Here is a 20,278-nt window from a genome sequence, read left to right on the forward strand (position 1 = left end):
TGTTCTATAGAGGTAACGGGCCTGCAGTGCCAATTAGATGAGGCCCAGGTAGAAAACATGAAGGTCAAGCAGATGAAAGACTCTCTGGAGCAGAAAGCCGCCATATTAGCGACTGAATTAGTAGGTGAGTGTGGACCCCCTCCTCCTGCTGAAGGACCGAGTTAAATGAAAGTAAGATTTGCATTTATATAGCGCCTTTCACGTCCTCAGGACGTCCCAAACCGCTTTACAGCCAATTAAGTACATTTGAAGTGTAGTCACTGTTGTAACGTAGGAAACGCGGCAGCCAATTTGCACAGAGCAAGATCCCACAAACAGCAATGTGATAATGGCCAGATAATCTGTGTTAGTGATGATGTTTGAGGGATATATATTGGCCAGGACACTGGGAGAACTGTTCTTCGAATAGCACCATGGGATCTTTTACATCCACCTGAGGAGGCAGACGGGACCTCTGTTTAACATTTCATTCGAAAGACGCACCTCTGACAGTGCAGCACTCCCTCAGTACTGCACTGGGAGTGTCAGCCTAGATTATGTGCTCAAGTCTGACTGAGGTGAGAGTGCTATCACTGAGCCACGATGACAGGAAGAGACAAATTACTTCCAAAAAATCTGTCCTTTTGAAAACAACCAAACATTATACGTAGTTCAATATTCTTCACTCCTCGACAGATATTAAGGCGAAATTTGACGATGAGAAAAGCCACCGGGACCTTGCGGAAACGAGGCTGAAAACCTTAACGGAAGAGCTGGAAAAGGAAAGGGGCAGGGCTGAAGAACTCCAAAGTGAATTGGTACGCAAGCTTTGAGTTGTTTGGATATATCGCTACTTCTCAGAAATTAGCTAAAATATTCCAGATACCGAACAAAGCCTTGAAGATTTATCCTTCCTTGTACTATAATTTGTTGTGAGACAGTTTCTTCCTTCCTGTCAATTCTAACCAAATAAAGCCTCCTGTGTAATCCTCTTTCATGTATTGAGCTTCTTGGCGTCATAGGAATAGGTGTAGGCCATTCAGCCCCTCGAGCCTGTTGCACAAACAGGCTGTTCTGTCATTCTCACCTTCTCTGTTAATAACGCTCAATGTTCTCTTTTGTGCCAGGTACTTCTGTTCCCCCTCGCAGCTCGTAGTTTTGTATAAGGCTCAAAACAGATTAAGGGGAGTGTATCAGGACGGATGGGAAGGTAGTTGAAGACAGTAAACAGAGTGGTGGTAAACAATGGGATTCCCTAGGGGGCAGTGATAGGACCATCACACACACACACACACACACACACACACACACACACACACACACACACACACACCTATCCAATTAGCCCCACTCCCCTGATCTTTCCCCATAGCTCTGCAGATTGTTCAGTTTCAAATATATATCCAATTCCCTTTTGAAAGTTACTATTGAATCTGCTTCCCTCTGGGTTACTTTGGATTCCAGGTAAGATAGCCTCGTGGTTCTGGTACTGGACTAGCAGGCTAAAGGTGGTGAGTTCGAATTCCACCGTGGCATGTTGTGAAATTGAATTTAATAAAATCGTAAACAAAAACCAACTGTTTCACTAATCCCTTCAGTGAAGGGAAACTGCCTCCCCTACCTTGTCTGGCCTACACGTGACTCCCATCACACACAGTGTGGTTGATTTAATGCATTTGGGGCAACTAGGGAGGTGCAGTAAATGCAGGCTGGGGCAGTGTCACCCACATCCTGAGAACACATTTAAAAAAAAAATTGTCTGAAACTGAGAAATGAAAGATTTGCAAAAGTTAAGTAGAATCTTATGCAAAACCACGAAGAAAATGGAGACTCCAAAGAACATAAGGCCTTTTGACCCACTGAGCCCATTCTTTGCCCTGTCGTTAATAAATGTCAACCCCAGAGTTTAATCAGCACGTTTGCGTTATTAACGGGAGATAAAATGGAAGCTGAGCGTAGCCCGTGGACTAACGTTTGCTGTAAACCTAATTGCGTTTGGATCTTAGCTTCAGCGTCCTGGAGTGGAGGACGTGTCTGTGCTGAAGAGGGAATTGGTGCAAGTTCAGACTCTGATGGATCAGATGAGTCTCGAACAGGAGAGGCGATCCGATAAACTGAAAGATGAAAATGAGCGGCTGAAGGAGGAGTTTACCACAGCGGAGGTAAAATCTCGGCGATGCATGTCTGAGTTGGTGGAGTCAAATGTCAAAAAATGAACTGTAGTTAAAGTTGTGCCTTTTAACTTGGGAGATCTGTGACTTGCCTAATTATTTATCCATGAAAACATTGGTGCCTGAACAGACTCATAGAATCATACAGTGCAGAGGGAGGCCAGTCGGCCCATCGTGCCTGTGCTAACTCTTTGAAAGAGCTATCCAATTAGTCCCACTCTTTCCCCATAGCCCTGCAAATTTTTCCTTTTCAAGTATATATCCAATTCCCTTTTGAAAGTTACTATTGAATCTGCTTCCACCACCCTTTCAGGCAATGCATTCCAGATCATAACAACTTGCTGTGTAATTGAGTTACATAAACTCAAAATCTCACCTGTATTATTGTTTTGCTTCTGCATTACTTGTAATGTGTGTGTGTGTGTGTACAATATAACAACTTGCATTTATAAAGCGCTTTTAATGTAGTAAAACGCCCCAAGGCATTTCATAGGAGCAAATATCAAACAAAATTTGACACCGAGCCACGGAAGGAGATATTAGGACAGGTGACCAAAAGATTGGTCAAAGAGGTAGGTTTTATGTCACGTCTTAAGGGAGGAGAAAGAGGTTTAGGGAGGGAATTCCAGAGCTTAAGGCTCAGGCAGCTGAAGGCACAGCTGCCAATGGTGGAGCAATTAAAATCAGGTCTGCACAAGAGGTCAGAATTGGAGGAGCGCAGAGATCTCGGAGGGTTGTAGGGCGGGAGGAGGTTACAGAGATAGAGGGGTGTGAGGCCATGCAAGGATGAGAAGTTTAAAATCTAAGTGCTCCTGGACAGCGAGCCAATGTAAGTCAGCGAGCACAGGGGTGGTGGGTGAACCAGACTTGGTGCAAGTTAGGATACAGGCAGCAGCGTTTTGGATGAGCTCAAGTTTACAGAGGGTGGAAGATGGGAGGGAGACCGGCCAGGAGAGCATTGGAATAGTCAAGTCTGGAGGTGAAGGCACGGATGAGGGTTTCAGCAGCACATGAGCTGAGGCAGGGGCGGGGACGGGCAATGTTGTAGAGGTGGAAGTAGGCGGTCTTGGTGATGGAGATGATATGGGGTCGGAAGCTCATCTCAGGGTCAAATAGGACGCCGAGGTTGCGAACGGCCTGGTTCAGCCTCAGTTAGCGGCCAGGGAGAGGGATGGAGTCGGTGGCGAGGGAACGGAGTTTGTGGCGGGGTATGAAGACAGTGGCTTCGGCCTTCCCAATATTTAGTTGGAGGGAATTTCTGATGATCCGGTACTGGATGTTGGACAAGCAGTGTAAGTGACTGTGACGGGTTCGTACCACCGTGATGCTGTGCTGTCCTTCATCCTCCTATCTGACATGTTTTCTTATTTGCTTCCTTCCAGTTTTCATTGTTCAAGTGGAATAAATAACAGGCTTGAGTGTTAAAGCTTTCATTGTTTAACTTGTTTGAAAAGTGATGTTTCGTTTCTCTCCATCTTCCATGCTGTCATCCTTCAATTTGTTTTTCTTCTAACTGCTTCCCTGTGGAGAAACTTAAACTTGAGGTAAATCTTCAAAATACCCCTCTTGACCAAAACTGTCTCCTGACATTCAACCCTGCTTCAGCGGATTTGTTTGAAGTTTGTCGTTTAATCATTTCTAAAAGGCCGCACCTGGTTCAAGGTGGATTTATACATTGGCTCTTCGTTTAAAATTTCAGTCACTTGACTGAAAACACGACTTCCCTTTTAATTATTCGCTGTGAGCGATGGTTATTAATGGGGCTCTGCTGATCCTAAAATAAGCACGAGGTGCAGTGTTTATAATCTCAGACGGGATGCCCGCCTTGCCGAGTGCTCGCACTTATTCTGCCCCTCGCACTTCGAGTTTTGAGTGCGTGCTCGTCTCTTATGACGTCAATGAACTTAACTTCAGCAGTGAAGTGATGAGTCATGGCTGTGAAGATTGTGGCTGTTGAAATACTGAGTGCTCTCTCACTTGGCAGGACACCCTGGTGTAAAGCTGAGCTCTGTACACTTGTACTTGTTAAAATCCACAGTAACTCCTTCAGTTTAGTTTGGTTTATCTTGCGTTGTACTGAAGCTCCAGTGGGCCAAGGCCTTTGTAAAGGACAATTACCTACATTTAAAAAAAAATAGTTTGGGATCAAGAGAAGAATCTCTTGTGGTATGAAATCAAATGGGCTGACCATTCGTGTCTGCTCTCAATGTCTGGCGCTGTGATTGGTCGGAAGTAAGTAAGTCAAGTGCGGAACACAGATTCCACATTTATATAACGGTATCAGTGGACGACACAAGAACTTAATTTGTGGAGAACGTCAAATGATGCTGCAGGCCACTTAAAAATGTTTTTCAGACTTTCTACAAAAATGAAGTGGTTTTGGTTAAATCTTTGTTTTCAGTTGTGATCTCAGTAGGAACAGGAGTAGGCCATTCAGCCCCTTGAGCCTGACACGCCATTCAGTTAAATCACGGGTGATCTGTATCTTAACTCCATTTTCCCGCCTTGGTTCAATATCCCTTAATACCCTTGCCTAACAAATTTTCAATTGACCCCCAGCTTCAACAGCTTTCTGGGGGAGAGAGCTCCAGATTTCCACTCCCCTTTGTGTGAAGAAGTGCTTCCTGACATCACCCCTGAACGGCCTAGCTCTAATTTTAAGGTTATGCCCCCTTGTTCTGGACTCCCCCACCAGAGGAAATAGGGTAGATAGATGAAAGCTATCAACTCCTTTAATCATCTTAAACACCTCAGTTAGATCACCCCTTAATCTCCTATACTCAGAATTACAAGCCTAGTCTATGCAACCTGTCCTTATAATTGTGGAAGACGACTTGTTTGCAATGCACAACATGTCGTTGCACAAAACATTGTCTAGGTCATAGTTAGGGTGCTGTGTGTAGTTTTGCCTGCCCATGATAGGGAGAATATTAAAGCCATAAAGAGAGTACAGTGTAGATTCGCCAGGACTGGAAAGTATAGTAATGAAAGAAAGTAAAAACTTGCATTCATATAGCGCCTTTCATGACCCCAGGGCGACCCAAAGTGCTTTATAGACAATGAAGTACTTTTGATGTGCAGTCACTGTTGTAATGTAGGAAATGCTGCAGCCATTTTGTGCACAGCAAGGTCCCACAAACAGCGATGAGATACATGACCAGATAATTTTTTTTTAAGTGATGTTTGAGGAATAAATATTGGCCCCAGGACACCGGGGAGAACTCCCCTGCTCTTCGAATAGTGCCATGGGATCTTTTACATCCACCTGAGAGAGAAGACGGGGCCTCGGTTTAATGTCTCATCTGAAGAGAGAGATTTGTGTTAGGAGGACTATTGTCACTGGAGCAGAGACGGCTACGGGGAGATTTAATAGAGGAAAAAATTTGAAGAGTTTTGGTAGTTAGTGGGGAAAGACTATTTCGGTTGATTGGTAAGTCAGCGACAAAGGGCTGATCAGTTTAAAATGGCTACTAAGAGTGCAGAGAGCGGTCAGCAGAATCTTCCTTATATTGAGGGATGTTGGAGCAGGGGGGTGCTTTGCCAAAGGCAGTGATTGAAGCAGAGACCATGCAGATTTGAGGGGAAAATTGGATGAATATTTGAGGTGGAGGGGGATGAAGGGCTGTAGGGAGAGAGTGGGACAGTGGGATTAGTTTGGGATTGCTCTAGCAAAGAGCTGGCACAGACACGATGGGCCAAATGGCCTCATACTGCAAACTTCTCCTGGCTCTACGTTCATCTACAATTTTAATAACTCGAAGAAAGTTTTGAAGGGATTTCTGTGCAGATGCCTCTGTTACCTCTTCATCTGTGCTGTAATTGTGTAAATGGTTTTTAAAAGGTGCACTGTTACTTTTTTGTGGGATTACTTTAAAAGGTAAAAATATGTTGTCTCTTACTTTGAAACCACTTCATTTTTCTGCTAACAAATTGAGATCAAATTTATTGTAAAAATGACTATTTTGATCTGGGTTAAATTATGAACACAGGTTGCATAGACTAGGTTTGTATTCCCTTGAGTATAGAAGATTAAGGGGTGATCTAATTGAGGTGTTAAGATGATTAAAGGATTTGATAGGGTAGAGAGAGAGAACATAGGAACAGAGGTAGGCCATTCAACCCCTCGAGCCTGTTCTGCCATTCAATGAGATCTTGGCTGATCTGTATCCTAACTCTATCTACCCGCATTGGCTCCTTATCCCTTAATATCCTTGGCTAGCAAAAATCTATCGATCTCAGATTTAAAATTATTAATTGAGCTGGCATTTACTGCGTTTTGTGGGAGAGAGTTCCACACTTCTACCACCCTTTGTGTGAAGAAGTGTTTCCTAACTTCTCTCCTGAAAGGCCTGGCTTTGATTTTAAAGTTATGTTCCCTTGTTCTAGACTCCCCCACCAGCAGAAAAAGTTTCTCTATCTACCCTATCAATTCCTTTCAAAATCCTAAAAACCTCAAATCACCCCTTAACCTTCGATATTCCAGGGAATACAAGCCTAGTTTATGTAATCTCTCCTCATATATTTTAACCCTTAAAGCCCTGGTAACATTCTGGTGAACCTGCGCTGTACACCTTCCATGGCCAATATATTCTTTCTAAGCTGCAGTACTCCAGATGTGGTCTAACCAGGGCTTTGTATAGCTGCAGCAAAACTTCTTCCCCTTTTATATTCTAGCCCTCTAGATATAATGGCTAACATCCCATTTGCCTTTTTGATTATTTTTTTGTACCTGACCACTACATTTTAGTAATCTGTGTACATGGGCCCCTAAATCTCTTTGGACCTCCACTCCTAGCTTTTCACCATTTAAAAAAAACTTTCGGATCTGTTCTTTTTTGGTCCAAAATGGATGACCTCACAATTACCTGTGTTGTAATCCATCTGCCACAGTTTTGCCCACTCACTTAATCTATCAATGTCTCTAATTTTATGCTCCCGTCTGCACTACTTACCATGCCACCAATCTTTGTGTCATCGGCATGTCATGGCTCTTGTGTTATCTAAGTCATTAATAAATATAGTGAATAGTTGAGGCCCCAGCACAGACCCTTGTGGGACACCACTAGTCACTTCCTTTCAATTCGAGTACATACCCATTATTCCTTCTCTCTGACTTCTACCGTCTAACCAATCTCCTAAACAATCTCCTAACCTGGTCAACAATTTGCCTTCAATTCCATGAGCTTTAATTTTAGTGAACAGTCTCTTATATGGAAACTTATCCAACGTCTTCTGGGAGTCTGTATAAACTACATTCATAGACATTCCCCTGTTTACTATTTTAGTTACTTCCTCAAAAAAATTCAGTTAGGTTCCTTAGACATGACCGACCCTTTATAAATCCATGTTGGCTCTCTCAATAATCAGCTGAAATTTCTCTAAGTGCTCAAGTCACTTTGCCTTAATTATAGATTCCAATAATTTCCCCGCAACAGATGTTAGACTAACAGGTCTTTATTTTCCTGGTTTCTCTCTCACCTTTCTTAAGTAATGGAGCTATATTTGCAATTTTCTAATCTAAAGGGACAATTCTTGAATCGAGAGCGCTTTGGAAGATTATGGCTAAAGAATCTGCAATTTCCTCACCTACTTCCTTTAAAACCCTGGTCCATCAGGTCCTGGGGATTTGTCAGTCTTTAGTGCCATTATTTTTTCTAATACTGTTTTCTTGCTTACTTTGGCTTTAGTAAGTTCCAGTCCTTTATTCATTTTTAGTTTCCCTAGAATGTCAGATATATTCTCTTCCTCTACTGTGAAGACTGACACAAAATAATTATTCAACAAGTCTGCTATTTCCTTATTTTCATTTGCAATATTACCCGCATCTGTTTTTAAAGGGCCCACATTACCCTTTTTTCTTATTATTGTAAAAATTTTTTGTGTTAATCTGGATATCGCTCAAGTTTCTTGGAAACTATTTCCTCTGGTGGGAGATTTCAGACCAAGGGGGCATAACCTTAAAATTAGAGCTAGGCCGCTCAGGGGTGATGTCAGGAAGCACTTCTTCACACAAAGGGGAGTGGAAATCTGGAACTCTCTCCCCCAAAAAGCTGTTGAGGCTGGGGGGTCAATTGAAATTTAAAAACAGAGATTGATAAATTTTTGTTAAGCATAGGTATTGAGGGATACAAGGCAGGTAAATGGAGTTAAGATACATATTGACCATGATCTAATTGAATGGTGGAACAGGCTCGAGGGGCTGAATGGCCTCCTCCTGTTCCTATTTTCTGCTCCATCTGTGAAAGTAGTTTGCTATGTCGACCGACCACGGAAAAGTTTTAAAAATGGGAGTCCTGTTGTCTGTGCATCAGTCACGTTCCACCTTATTGAACAGCAGCCCAGTTTTTCTGTTTATTTTTGTGACAGTCTCATTGTGTGTTTTACAAAAACAAACAAATTTGGGCTGTAATTCTCATTTGTTTTTTGCTTCAAGGCTTCTATAAGTAAGCTGAGGGCGGAACTTGCCAGGGTTCCTCAGGAGACCTCCGCCCGTTCCCAGGAGATGCAGAAGTTCCAAAATGTGTGCGAGGAAATGAAGCAGCAAAACGAGGTGCGTGAAGTGTCAGGAGTGGAGTCTGAGTCTGGTTATTGGATAACCAGCGGCCTGTTGTCAATGAGGGGTGACGTATACTTGGCTTTCACCAAATTAGAAGCAGACGTTTAGTTTAAAGATATTACTCGCCAAACAACATGTTTTTTGAGCAGAAGGGGTAGATTCCTTTTCATGCCCTAAATAGGACATCAGCGATGGAGTCATGCCTGACTTGACTGAGTGATTTGGTCCAAGTTAGACATTTTCTCTCCGGTCTAAAGTAGTCTTTCTGGTATTTAGCCCTACCTGTGATATCAAGAAACGTGCTTTTATGATTAATAATTCTGATTTATAATGGTACCGACGTTATTTTTGAACAGGATATTAAATAGTACTCTGGTTTTCCAAGTGATTAACGTCTGAGTTTTCAATGTTCAGAATAAGTTTGCTTTTTATTCATTCTTGAGATGTGCGTGCCAATGGCAAGGCCGCCATTTGTTGCCCATCCCTAGTTGCCGAGAAGGTGGCGGTGGTGGGCCTTTTTGAACTGCTAGATGTTTGATACAACTGAGTGTCTACTTCAGAGGGCAGTTAAGAGTCAACCATGTTGGTGTGGGACTGGAGTCACATATAGGCCCAGGCCAGGTAAGGACGGCAGGTTTCCTTCCCTAAAGGATATTAGTGAACCAGTTGGGTTTTTACGACAAGCCGACAGCTTCATGGTCACTTTTACTGATACCAGCTCTTTATTTCCAGATTTCTTTGAACTAAATTCATATTCTCAAATTGGGATTTAAATTTGCGGCCTCTGGATTACTAGTCCAGTGATAGAATGTCTACACTACTGCACCCAATAGTAATTGCATTAATGTTGGAGACACCATTATAAAAGATTTATACATCTCATTATTTCAGAAACTGTCAGAAAAACTATCCAAGAAAGAAGCCGAGTTCCAGCAACTGCAAGATCGTCTGAACGAGGAGTCTTTCAGTAAGAAGAGTTTACAGACTAGCCTGCAGGCGAAGGAACTGGATTACAAGCAGCTTCAGACGAAGCTGTCTGCTGCCGAGGCATTGATGCAAAGAGCGCACACTGAATTAAGTCAGAGTGGGGAGACTGGCCAGAAACTGAAGGGAGAGCTGGCGGAGGTGGAGACCAAGTACCACCAGCTTCGGGCCGAGTTCAAACAGACGCAGCAACAGAGAGAAGAGAAGGAGCAGCAGAATGTCCAGCTGCAAAGCGAGGTCAATCAGGTGAGGCACTGGAAATTGATGGAAGTGAATGTTAAGGTACCAAAGATTTTTCTGCACTTCAGTGCTGGAAAATTGAGTAGGATGTTTTCTTCATAGTAGGAGGCCATTCAGCCCCTCGAGCCTGCTCAATCATTCAATCAGGTCATGGCTGATCTGCACCTCAAGCCCATTTACCCGCCCTGGTTCCATATCCCTTGACACTGTTACCCAACAAAAATCTATCTATCTCCGTCTTGAAAATTTCAATTGATCCCCAGCATCCACTGCCTTTTTGGGGGGTGGGGGGGGAGGGAAAGAGTTCCAGATTTCCACAATCCTTTGTGTGAATTTGTGTTTCCTGACCTTGCTCCTGAATGGCCTAGCTCTGATTTTAAGGTTATGCCCCTTGGTTCTCGGTTGGGGAATAATGGTCAGGAAGTTATTTTAAGGCACTAGTTTTAAAACTTTTGTGTCTCGGGGGAGGGGGGTGTCTGCAAATTGCACGTTGTCTCAGGGACCCCGTGCCGTAATGTTTGAAAGGCAGTGTCGTCTATCATTGCAGACTTTGTGTTGCATTACTACACAACAACAGAAATGGTGCACTAGGCATTAGTGAGCTTAAGACCGCCCTGGGTTATCACTGGAGTCTCTAGTGTCAAGGTAGCTGGGAATCCTGCACATAAAGAATCTGATTTTGGGGAATATAAGGTAGTGTATCCAAGTTTGCAGGTGTAATGAGTGTGAAGGAGAGCAGAATGCTGTAGAAGGTAATGGGTGAAGAAATTGAACTTCAGCCTGGAAAGGAGGTGTCTGAGAGGTGATCTAACAGAGGTACATCAGTTAGTTAAGGGAATGGAAAGATAAATCCAGAATATTAAGTAGTACGGGTTCAAATTAGTAGAAGTTAACTTGAAGACTGAAATATGAAATTCTTCTTCAGACAGTGATCAACACATGGGATACACTTCCAGATAGAGCAGTGAAGGCAAAATGCCCCACAGTGACCTTCCTTATCTCTAATTAGTGGTGGAACGATGGCGGTAGAGGCAGTTTGAAGTAACAATGTGAGGCAGTACGTTTTGAACAGGAGCATGACAGTTGGGTGGACCAATCTCGATGGGTGACATTCGTGTGCGTTTGGGGGAAGGGGGTGTTTTGGGTGCTGGTTGAGAATTGTATTCAATTTGTTGGTGTACAATCTAATTTCAGTTCCTCTTGCTGCATCACAGACACCCCAGCTCATAATTTAAAACAAAAGCACAAAAAGTCCAGTGTGTGAGCAGGGGAGAGAGAGGAGAAATAAAAGCAGGTTAGAAGTACTGCTTCGCAGTTGGTATATCTCACTTGCAGATTAACCATCTGGTCATGCCGAGTGTACTGTGACCATGATGCCTTATTCCCTCCTTGACCTCTCTGCAGACTTTGACAGTCAACCGCACCATCCGCCTCCAGTGCCTCTCCTCCATTGTCCACTTGGTGGGACTGCCCCACTTGGTTCCACTCTTATCCATCCAGTCATCAGAGTATCTCAAGCAATGGCTTCTCTTCCCACCCGTGCACCATACTGCCAAGAATCCCATCCTTGACCCTCTCCTCTTCCTCATCTAGATGCCAGCCCTTGGTGATAGGGATCAGCTTCCACATGTACCCCACTGACACCCTCTCCGCCATCTCTCTTGACCCCTTCACTGTCTTGGATGAGCCACAATTTCTTCCACCTAAACGGGAAGTCCAAAGCCATTGCCTCCACCTCCACGACAAGCCCTATACTCTTGGCAATCATTCCACTCCACCCACCCCACCCCTTGGCCACTCTCTCAGGCTGAATTAGACTGTTCACACCCTCTGAATCCTGTCTAATCCCAGGCTTAGTATCTAACCCCATATCAACTCCATCACAATCACCTACTTCCACCTCCTCTTACATCGGCTCCCAGTCCAACAACGTCTCAAGTTTAATCTTCTTGTTCTTGTGTTTAATCTGTCCATGACCTTGCCTCTCCCTCTCTCTCCAACGTCCTCCAATTCCCCCCCTGCCCCTGAACTTGCCATTCCTCTTGACTGCAGCTCTTGTGTAACCCCCCCCTTCCCCTTCACCCCACCATTGACACCTGTGTCTTTAGCCACTTATTTCCCACTCTCTGAAATTCCCTCCCTAAACCTCTCCACCTCTCCACCTCCCACTCCTTTTAAGACCCCCCCTGAAAACCCACCTCTTTTACCAAGTGTTTGGTTGCCCCTCCCTAATCTCTCTCCCTTTGGCTTGGCTTCTGTTTTACCCAACACCTCAGTGAGGTGTCTTGCAACGTTTTCTACATTAAAGGCGAAATAAATGCAAATTATTGGTAAAATGATTACAGTCTTTGCATTGTTGAGCTGAAGCAGCAATGGCTGCAGCATTTAGAAATTATATTTTTGTAGGAGTAGCGAAAAGGATTTGTGCTGAACACCTGGTCATGAATGGAGTGGTTTGAAGACTGCGTACTCACTCACTGTGGCCCAAGATGTTCATTAAACTTTGTCTGTTTTGATAGCTCCACACGAAGCTGCTGGAGACCGAGCGGCAGCTTGGAGAAGTACAGGGCAGGTTGAAAGAGCAGAGGCAGCTGTCGGGCGAGAAGTTGAAGGACAAAGAGCAGCAAGTGGCTGACCTGCAGCTCAAACTGTCCCGCACCGAGGAACAGGTAAGGAGTGCGTATGGATTGTGCGCTACAGTTGTCTCATGTTCTCCTCAACTTTGCACGGGTAAAACAGCTTCTTTCACTCATCAACACTGAGTGCAGCAGAGCTCACTCAATCCGATTTATGAAGGACTCCTGATCCAGGTATAATGTGCAGTTTATAATGTTCATTATATTATCAGCACCGTCTGATTCAACCTGAGATGGTGGGCAGGGAGGAGTGGAGTCATTGGTGAGGGCATGGAGCTTGTGGTGGGCATGAGTGGGAAGGTCAGGGTTTAACCCCAGTCTCAGTATTTAACCCTATATCTTCTCCATTACGAATGCTTCCCACTTAATTTCTTTCGTTGGCTCCCAGTCCAACAACCTCAAGTTTAAACTTCTTGTGTTTAATCTGTCCATCGCCTCGCCCCTCCCTCTCTTTTTGTAACCTCCTCCAGTCCTACGATTCCTTTGAGTCAGCTGCTCAAAGGTTCAGTTACCACCCCCAAAGGCTTTGTAGGGCGACACTGGGGGAGTGCTGCACTGTCAGAGGTGCCGTCTTTTGGATAAGCCGTTAGGGCAGACGTGGCCTCGGTTTATCAGGTGGACGTAAAAGATCCCATGGCTCTCCCCAGTGTCCTGGACAGTATTTATCCCTCAACAAAAGTCACTAAAACAGATTAAGTGCTGATTTAATTAGGCAATATTCTGATGAAAATATTTCCTGTTTACATCAGGAATTCTGCCGACTCGAGATTGAAATAACGGACTTGCAAATTTTTCTACCACAGTCCAATGAGCCATTTATTTAGCCCTTCAACCTAAAACATTTCAAATACCTGGTAAACTATAGCGACAGCTTTTAAAGTGCTTTTACATTTGAAATTTGGCAGTCTCATTGGTGTTTGTGGAACGTTGTGTGAGGATTGGCTGCCATATTTGCCAACAAAATAACAATTCTTTGGCCGTTAAGCACTTTTAGGATGTCCTGAGGTCATGAAAGGTGCAATAGAAATGAAACTTCCTTCCTTTCAAATATGGTCCGTCAATTGCCAAACTTCATATGTGACACTTCTTTAGCCGTCGTTTTTGTGTAACGTCTATTCAAAGTATTTTTGATTTTAGTAATGGTTTAGTGGGTCGTGCTACAACAATTTGCAAATTAGTTTTTGTCTCAAGCCTGTGGCAATGTAGATGCAAGCATGAAATATTTTAGCACATTATACGTAGATCAGGATATTGACTAAGGCAAGAACAAACTAACGTAGACAATGAGATCATTTTTATTTGTCTTTAACATACTGAAAATTCATGAGACAATTTCACAGGGGAAACCTTCAACAACTGTTCTGTAACCGTGTTAGCATCCTATCCAGCTGTCTTTATTCCAGGATTATCCTGGAATGCAAAGATAAGCCCCGGCTTCTCTTCACTACGAACCGTCTTCTTAAACCCCTCTCCCGTGCCCCCGCCACCCTCACCTCCAACGAAGAGCGTGATGAGCTAATGGACTTCTTTGTCACTAAGATTGAGACCATCTGTTCAGCTGCCCCTGCCGCTTCCCTCCCCTCCCCTCGCCCAGCAAGCCAAACTTCCCCGAAGGTTCCCCCCTGCCCTAGCTCTGAACTCTCATCTTTCTCTAGTTTCTCTCCTATCTCCCCTCATGCCCTCTCTGAGCTCATCTTATCCATGAGACCCACCTCTTGCTCCCTTGACCCTATTCCCACCAAACTGCTGACCACCCAGCTTCCCTTCCTGGCTGCCATGTTAGCTGATATTGTAAACGGTTCTCTCTCCAAGTATTGTCTGCCTCCCCTTCAAATCTGCCGTCATCCCCCTTCTCAAAAAAAACCCCACCCTTGACCCCTCTGCCCTTGCAAACTACCGCCCCATCTCCAACCTCCCTTTCCTCTCCCAAGTCCGTGAATATGTTGTCTCCCAAATCCATGCCCATCTTTCCTGCAACTCCATGTTTGAATCTCTCCAATCAGGTTTCTGCCCCTGCCACAGTATTGAAACGACCCTTACCAAAGTCACAAGTGACATCCTATGTGACTGTGGCCATGGTAAACTATCCCTCCTCAGACTTCTCGATCTGTCTGCAGCCTTTGACACAGTTAACCACACCATCCTCCTCCAGCATCTCTCCTCCGTCATCCAGCTGGGTGGGACTGCCCACGCCTGGTTCCATTCTTATCTATCCAGTCGTAGCCAGAGAATCACCTGCAATGTCTTCTCTTCCCACTCTCGCACCATCACCTCTGGAGTCCTCCAAGGATCTATCCTTGGCCCCCACCTGTTTCTCATCCACATGCTGTCCATTGGCGACATCATCCGAAAACACAATGTCAGATTCCACATGTACGCTGACGACACCCAGCTCTACCTCAACACCACCTCCCTCAACCCCTCCACTGTCTCGCATTTGTCACACTGTTTGTCCGACATCCGGAATTGGGTGAGTAAAAATTTCCTCCGACTAAATATTGGGAAGACCAAAGCCATTGTCTTTGGTCCCGCTGCAAACTCTGTTCCCCAGCCACCGACTCCATCCCTCTCCCTGGCCACTGTCTGAGGATGATCCAGACCGTTCGCAACCTTGGCGTCCTTTTTGACCTTGAGATGAGCGTCTGACCCCATATACGCTCCATCACCAAAACCGACTACTTCCACCTCCGTAACATCGCCCGTCTCTGTCCCTGCCTCAACTTATCTGCTGCTGAAACTCTCATCCATGCCTTTGTTACCTTTAGACTTGACCATTCCATTACTCTCCTGGCTGGTCTCCCATCTTCCACCCTCCATAAACTTGAGCTCATCCAAAACTCTACTGCCCGTATCCTAACTCTCCAAGTCCTGTTCACCCATCACCCCTGTGCTCGCTGTCCTACATTGGCTCCTGGTCTGGGAATGCCTCAATTTTAAAATTCTCATCCTTGTTTTCAAATCCCTCCCTATCTCTGAAACCTCCTCCAGCCCTACAACCCTCCGAGATCTCTGCACTCCTTCAATTCTTGCCTCTTGCATATCCCTGATTTTAATCTCTCCACCATTGGCGGCCGTGCTTTCAGCTGCCAGGGCCCTGAGCTCTGGAATTCCCTCCCTAAACCTCTCTGCCTCTCTCTCCTCCTTTTAAGATGTTCCTTAAAACCTACCTCTTTGACCAAGATTTTGGTGATTTGTCCGAATATCTTCTGCGGCTTGGTGTCAAATTTTGTTTAATAACACTCCTGTGACGTGCCTGGGGACATTTTTACTAGATTAAAGGCGCTATATAAATGCAAGTTGTTTATCCAGTAACCGTGTTAGCATCCTCCTCCTCCTCAATGTTTTAATCCCATGTTCAGTGAACAGCTGTAAGGTCCACCCTACTCATGAATTTCTTCAGCACCAGTTTCATCGGTGTTGCTGCAGGTAAGTAATGAGCATGGTACAGTTTTTGTCTCGTGGTCTTTGAAAGTAAACTTTGCCCCTGGAAATATTTCAAACTATATTTGGCCTGTGCCAAATTTTGGCTTTGAAATTCCCATGAATTGCAGCGAGACAGTTTCAGTCCTCAGCTGTGACCAATGGATGCTGTACATCAGGCTCTTCTACAACACAGTAGGTATTGACACCAACCAAAGCTTCGACCCAGTTGGCAGGCGGCCTACAATATTTGCAGGAGTTTCTCTAGTATGTCAACCAATGTAGAGGAGAGGAATGTCAGTCAAGCCATCCTTATGGATTGGTCTGACCTGTTGAACGATCCCGAGGGGCGAGGCCATGGGAAGTTGGAGTTGTGACTCCTTGCACCCCGGGGGAGGGGGAGGTTGGATGTGTAAGGCAAGACCCAAAAGGTTCTGCGGAGAGAGAGCGTAACGATTATGTGCTGTTTTATTGCTGACTATAACCACAGCTCCCATTCATCAGATACAGTTATAAACCATGTCTAGACTCTGGAAGAAATTGAAGACCCTGATTATCTGCTGCAGTGGGTCTTCACACCCAGAATGGTCAAGTATGGTTATTGCTGTTTTTGAGGCCTAGGACCTCCTGAATGACCTTTGAGGAGTATTGTTTTTAATGTATGTGTTGGGTTTGCTTCAGGTGAAGGAAACTACAGCTGCCACAACTGAAGTACAGCATCAGTTGGACAAACTAAGACAACAGCACCAGGAGTTACAGACTGGTCAGCAGACCACCACATCCCAGCTGAGGGAAACGCAGGTAATCTAACCACCGTGTCTACGTTGAGTCATTTAACAGGCTCGACAAGGGGGATTAGTAAGATGTACAATTAGATTTTGGGATATGGGCGTCGCTAGCAAGGCCGGCATTTATTGCCCATCCCTAGTTGCCCTTGAGAAGGTGGTGATGGGCCGCCGCCTTGAACCGTTACAGTCCGTGTGGTGAAGGTGCTTCCAAAATTGGCTGCTACATTACAACAGTGACGGCACTTCATTGGCTGTAAAGCACTTTGGGACGTCCTGAGGTCGTGAAAGGTGCTATATCAATGCAAGTTCTTTCTGTTTAAATCTTCCTTCCTTCCTGGTGATCTGGAGAAACTGGATTAGATGTGCACCATTTTTAAAAAAAAACACGGAAAATGAAGAGCATTAAAAAAAATTGAAGAAAAGCTCTTGTGTTCATCTTGGGGTCTGCAGTGATTTAGGTAGAGGTGATCTGGTCAGGCTAGACAATTTAGTAAGTCGTAAAATGTCCACAACACTGATATCTTCAAAATAAGGTGAACAGCTGAAGGCCTGCGGTAACAAAGATTGTGGTGTTTTTGGTTTAAACTCTGCTAAAGATAGGCAGTTCAAATCATCTCTGACGTTCTTGGCTTTAGAATGATCTGGAACAAGTGCTGCGCCAGATTGGGGACAAGGACCAGAAGATTCAGAACCTGGAGGCTCTACTGCAGAAGAGCAAGGACAGCATCGTGCAGCTTGAAACGGAGCGGGAGGAGCTTTTCGCTAAAATCCAAGATGGCGAGGGCGAGGCTGCCATTTTGAATCAACTGCAGGAGAAGAATCATGCACTGCAAGACCAGGTACACGAGCCCGGTCTCATTTTAACGTTTGCTCGTGACGTTTGTATGTCACTGCACCAGCGTTAAGTAAACCTGTTGCTGTTGTGCAAATTTGGGGGCAGCATTAACATGGTTGGGCAGCAAATAAAGATTTTTATATTTATGCGGTGAATTCTAATCGTGTTTGCCTGTTGCCTGGCCTATCTCAAGAAATATTCCTTAAATGAACAATTATTGGTCATGTGTATTGAAGTGCTCGATATATTCGACAGACAGATCATCCAAGTTTATTTTTTTAATCCTCTCCTCCAGTTTTCTTCCCTCCTTTCCTGAAGACATTGAGGGTGAAATTGGACTTGGGTGGAATTGCTTTTGCCGCCCGTTATTTGACACGCCCGACAACCATTTCCATCGAAGTCACGCCCACATCCAGTTCCACCCCACTGTCTCTTACTGAAGTACATTTCTAAAGAGCTGTCTCCCCCGCCCCGGTGCTCCACCCAAATGACCATTCTTCATGGTGTGAGTCTAGACTGAGACTGTCGTCTGTGAGGAGATTGAAGACCATACAGCTGAGCCCAGTCCTGCTCATGCAAGAGGTTCTCAATGGCAGGAGACACTGGAACCGTGATCAACAGTGTTTGTCCCTCTCTCTAGCCCAGGGGATGCTGAAGCCAGTTGTAGCCTGTCTGCCGTTGCCTCAGCTGAGATCCAATAAATCAGCACATATTTGGGATCGGGCTGGCCTATTCCCAGTCCGTTTGGCTCAGTTCCACACTGGCCAGTGCACTGACCAAATGGTGCCATACAGGAGCTCAAATTAATTAAAATATCGGGCTTAGAGGAGGGGGTTCTTTATTTATAATTTACTCCTCCAGAATTAATAAGGTTCTTAAACATAGAAAATCAGGATTCAGAGTCTCATTAAGCACACAGCACATGCAATTGTACTTAAACATACACTTAACCAATCATACTTACAACCGCATCTAATGGTTGGTTGGGGACATTTCTGAGCTCAGTATCTTGGGCCTTTATGAATCCAAATACTCATTACAAACAACCAGTTTTTATACATTTCTCTCACTCCCTCTACCTGACAATCCACACAATTCTGCATTACATAATTATATAAAAGTTAAAATACAGCTCCATATAAGGAGAATTTAATTGACTTATCCCTTAGCAATAACTTAAGTTTTCTTTACTTAAGGAACTCTTTTTTTTCCATTGGGCTAAGAAGTATAACTCCCTTACTTTGTTACCTTATCAATAGTTTTACTTTTGTTCCAAATAATTACAATTCTACCAAGTGAAACCTTTAATTATAAGTCTTGCTTCTGTATCGTTCGTAGTCATTAAAAAGGACAATATACGCCCAGATGTTTTCCTTTGCAGAATTAACTCCTTTCCCACACTGTAATCAGTTTGCAATGGCACATGTTTAATTAAACCTCTTATTACTTCGTCATGCAACTGGCCATCGCTGCAGAGTCAGCTCTGACTCAACAATCCAGTGGTACTTTAAATTGACTTCTACTTCCCTCCTTAACAGGCTAAAGGCTGACATTACAAGGCTACCATATCAGGGGAAATCAGTAGTTGTAGGACATTAGTAGACTTCAGATTAACCCTTTCCTCACACCAGTGGGTGATAAACCTCCCACAGCCAACGTGTAGCTGAGAGTGCTCGTGACTGTAACTGTGTAGATGTTCGTTCTGTGCTGATGACCATTCCCTGTGTCCAAACCTTAGGTTGCCCAGCTAACTGAGAAGCTGAAAAATCAAACGGAGAGTCATAACCAAGCACAAGAAAACTTACACAAGCAGGTGCAGGAGCAGAAATCTCACCTGCGTGCTACTGAAGATCGCTGTCGCGCTCTCGAGTCCACCATTAATGAACTTACAAGCCAGCTTGGTGAAACCAAGGAGAAGATGACCCAACTTGACTTACAGGTGCAGTATGGGTTTTATTCATTGGCTATTGGGCTGATTCTGGCCTTTGTATTTCACTCGTCTCTTCAGAAAACAAGGAATTATGATTTCAAGAATGAGGTTCAAATTACTTCCGGTTTTTCCATTGCATGATTACTGTAAAATACACCAGAATAGCGAGTTGATGTGATCAATTTGAAGGGGCAATCAATGGGCAATAAATATTTACTGATATTAAATAAATATATATTGAGAAGCTGGGCTTGTTCACCTTGGAGCAGAGAAAGTTAAGGCAAGATTTATTAGAGGTGCTCAAAATTGAGGGATTTTGATAGGGTAAATAACTGTTTCCACAGGCAGGAGGATCGGTAACCAGAGGACATGGATTTAAGATAATTGGCAAAAGAACCAGAGGGGAGTTGAGAATTTTTTTTATGCAGTGAGTTGTTATGATCTGGAATGCGCTGCCTGAAAGGGCGGTGGAAGCGGATTCAATAATAACTTTCAAAAAGGAATTGGATAAATTGTTGAAAGGGAAAGATTTGTTGGGCTATGGGGAAAGGGGGGTGTTGGAGATGGGGGGCTGGCGGGGGGGGGCGTTAATTGGATAGCTCTTTCAAAGACCAGGCACGATGGGCCAAACGGCCTCCTTCTGTGCTGTAAAATTCTATTACCAGGACATTTGTTAATGTTACTCTTAGAATTTTAAACGTGTCAACTTTTAAAATGAAGAGTTAATATTGGAGGTAAA

The 20,278-nt window shown here is 44.3% G+C and overlaps 1 protein-coding gene across 3 annotated transcripts in view; it reads left to right on the forward strand.

Annotated features, from left to right (window-relative positions):
- eea1 (early endosome antigen 1) overlaps window positions 1-20,278 on the forward strand; it is a 78,327-nt gene that overhangs the window by 25,184 nt on the left and 32,865 nt on the right. For all 3 annotated transcript variants that reach the window (XM_068004666.1, XM_068004668.1, XM_068004667.1), the window contains 9 exons: window positions 11-124; window positions 676-797; window positions 1,986-2,141; window positions 8,584-8,700; window positions 9,598-9,936; window positions 12,450-12,599; window positions 16,668-16,787; window positions 17,410-17,613; window positions 19,348-19,548. In XM_068004666.1, coding sequence (XP_067860767.1) covers window positions 11-124; window positions 676-797; window positions 1,986-2,141; window positions 8,584-8,700; window positions 9,598-9,936; window positions 12,450-12,599; window positions 16,668-16,787; window positions 17,410-17,613; window positions 19,348-19,548 — 1,523 coding nt within the window. The remainder of the gene's footprint in view (window positions 1-10; window positions 125-675; window positions 798-1,985; window positions 2,142-8,583; window positions 8,701-9,597; window positions 9,937-12,449; window positions 12,600-16,667; window positions 16,788-17,409; window positions 17,614-19,347; window positions 19,549-20,278) is intronic.

This window comes from Heptranchias perlo, chromosome 24 (assembly GCF_035084215.1).
Source record: "Heptranchias perlo isolate sHepPer1 chromosome 24, sHepPer1.hap1, whole genome shotgun sequence".
NCBI classification, from domain to species: domain Eukaryota; kingdom Metazoa; phylum Chordata; class Chondrichthyes; order Hexanchiformes; family Hexanchidae; genus Heptranchias; species Heptranchias perlo.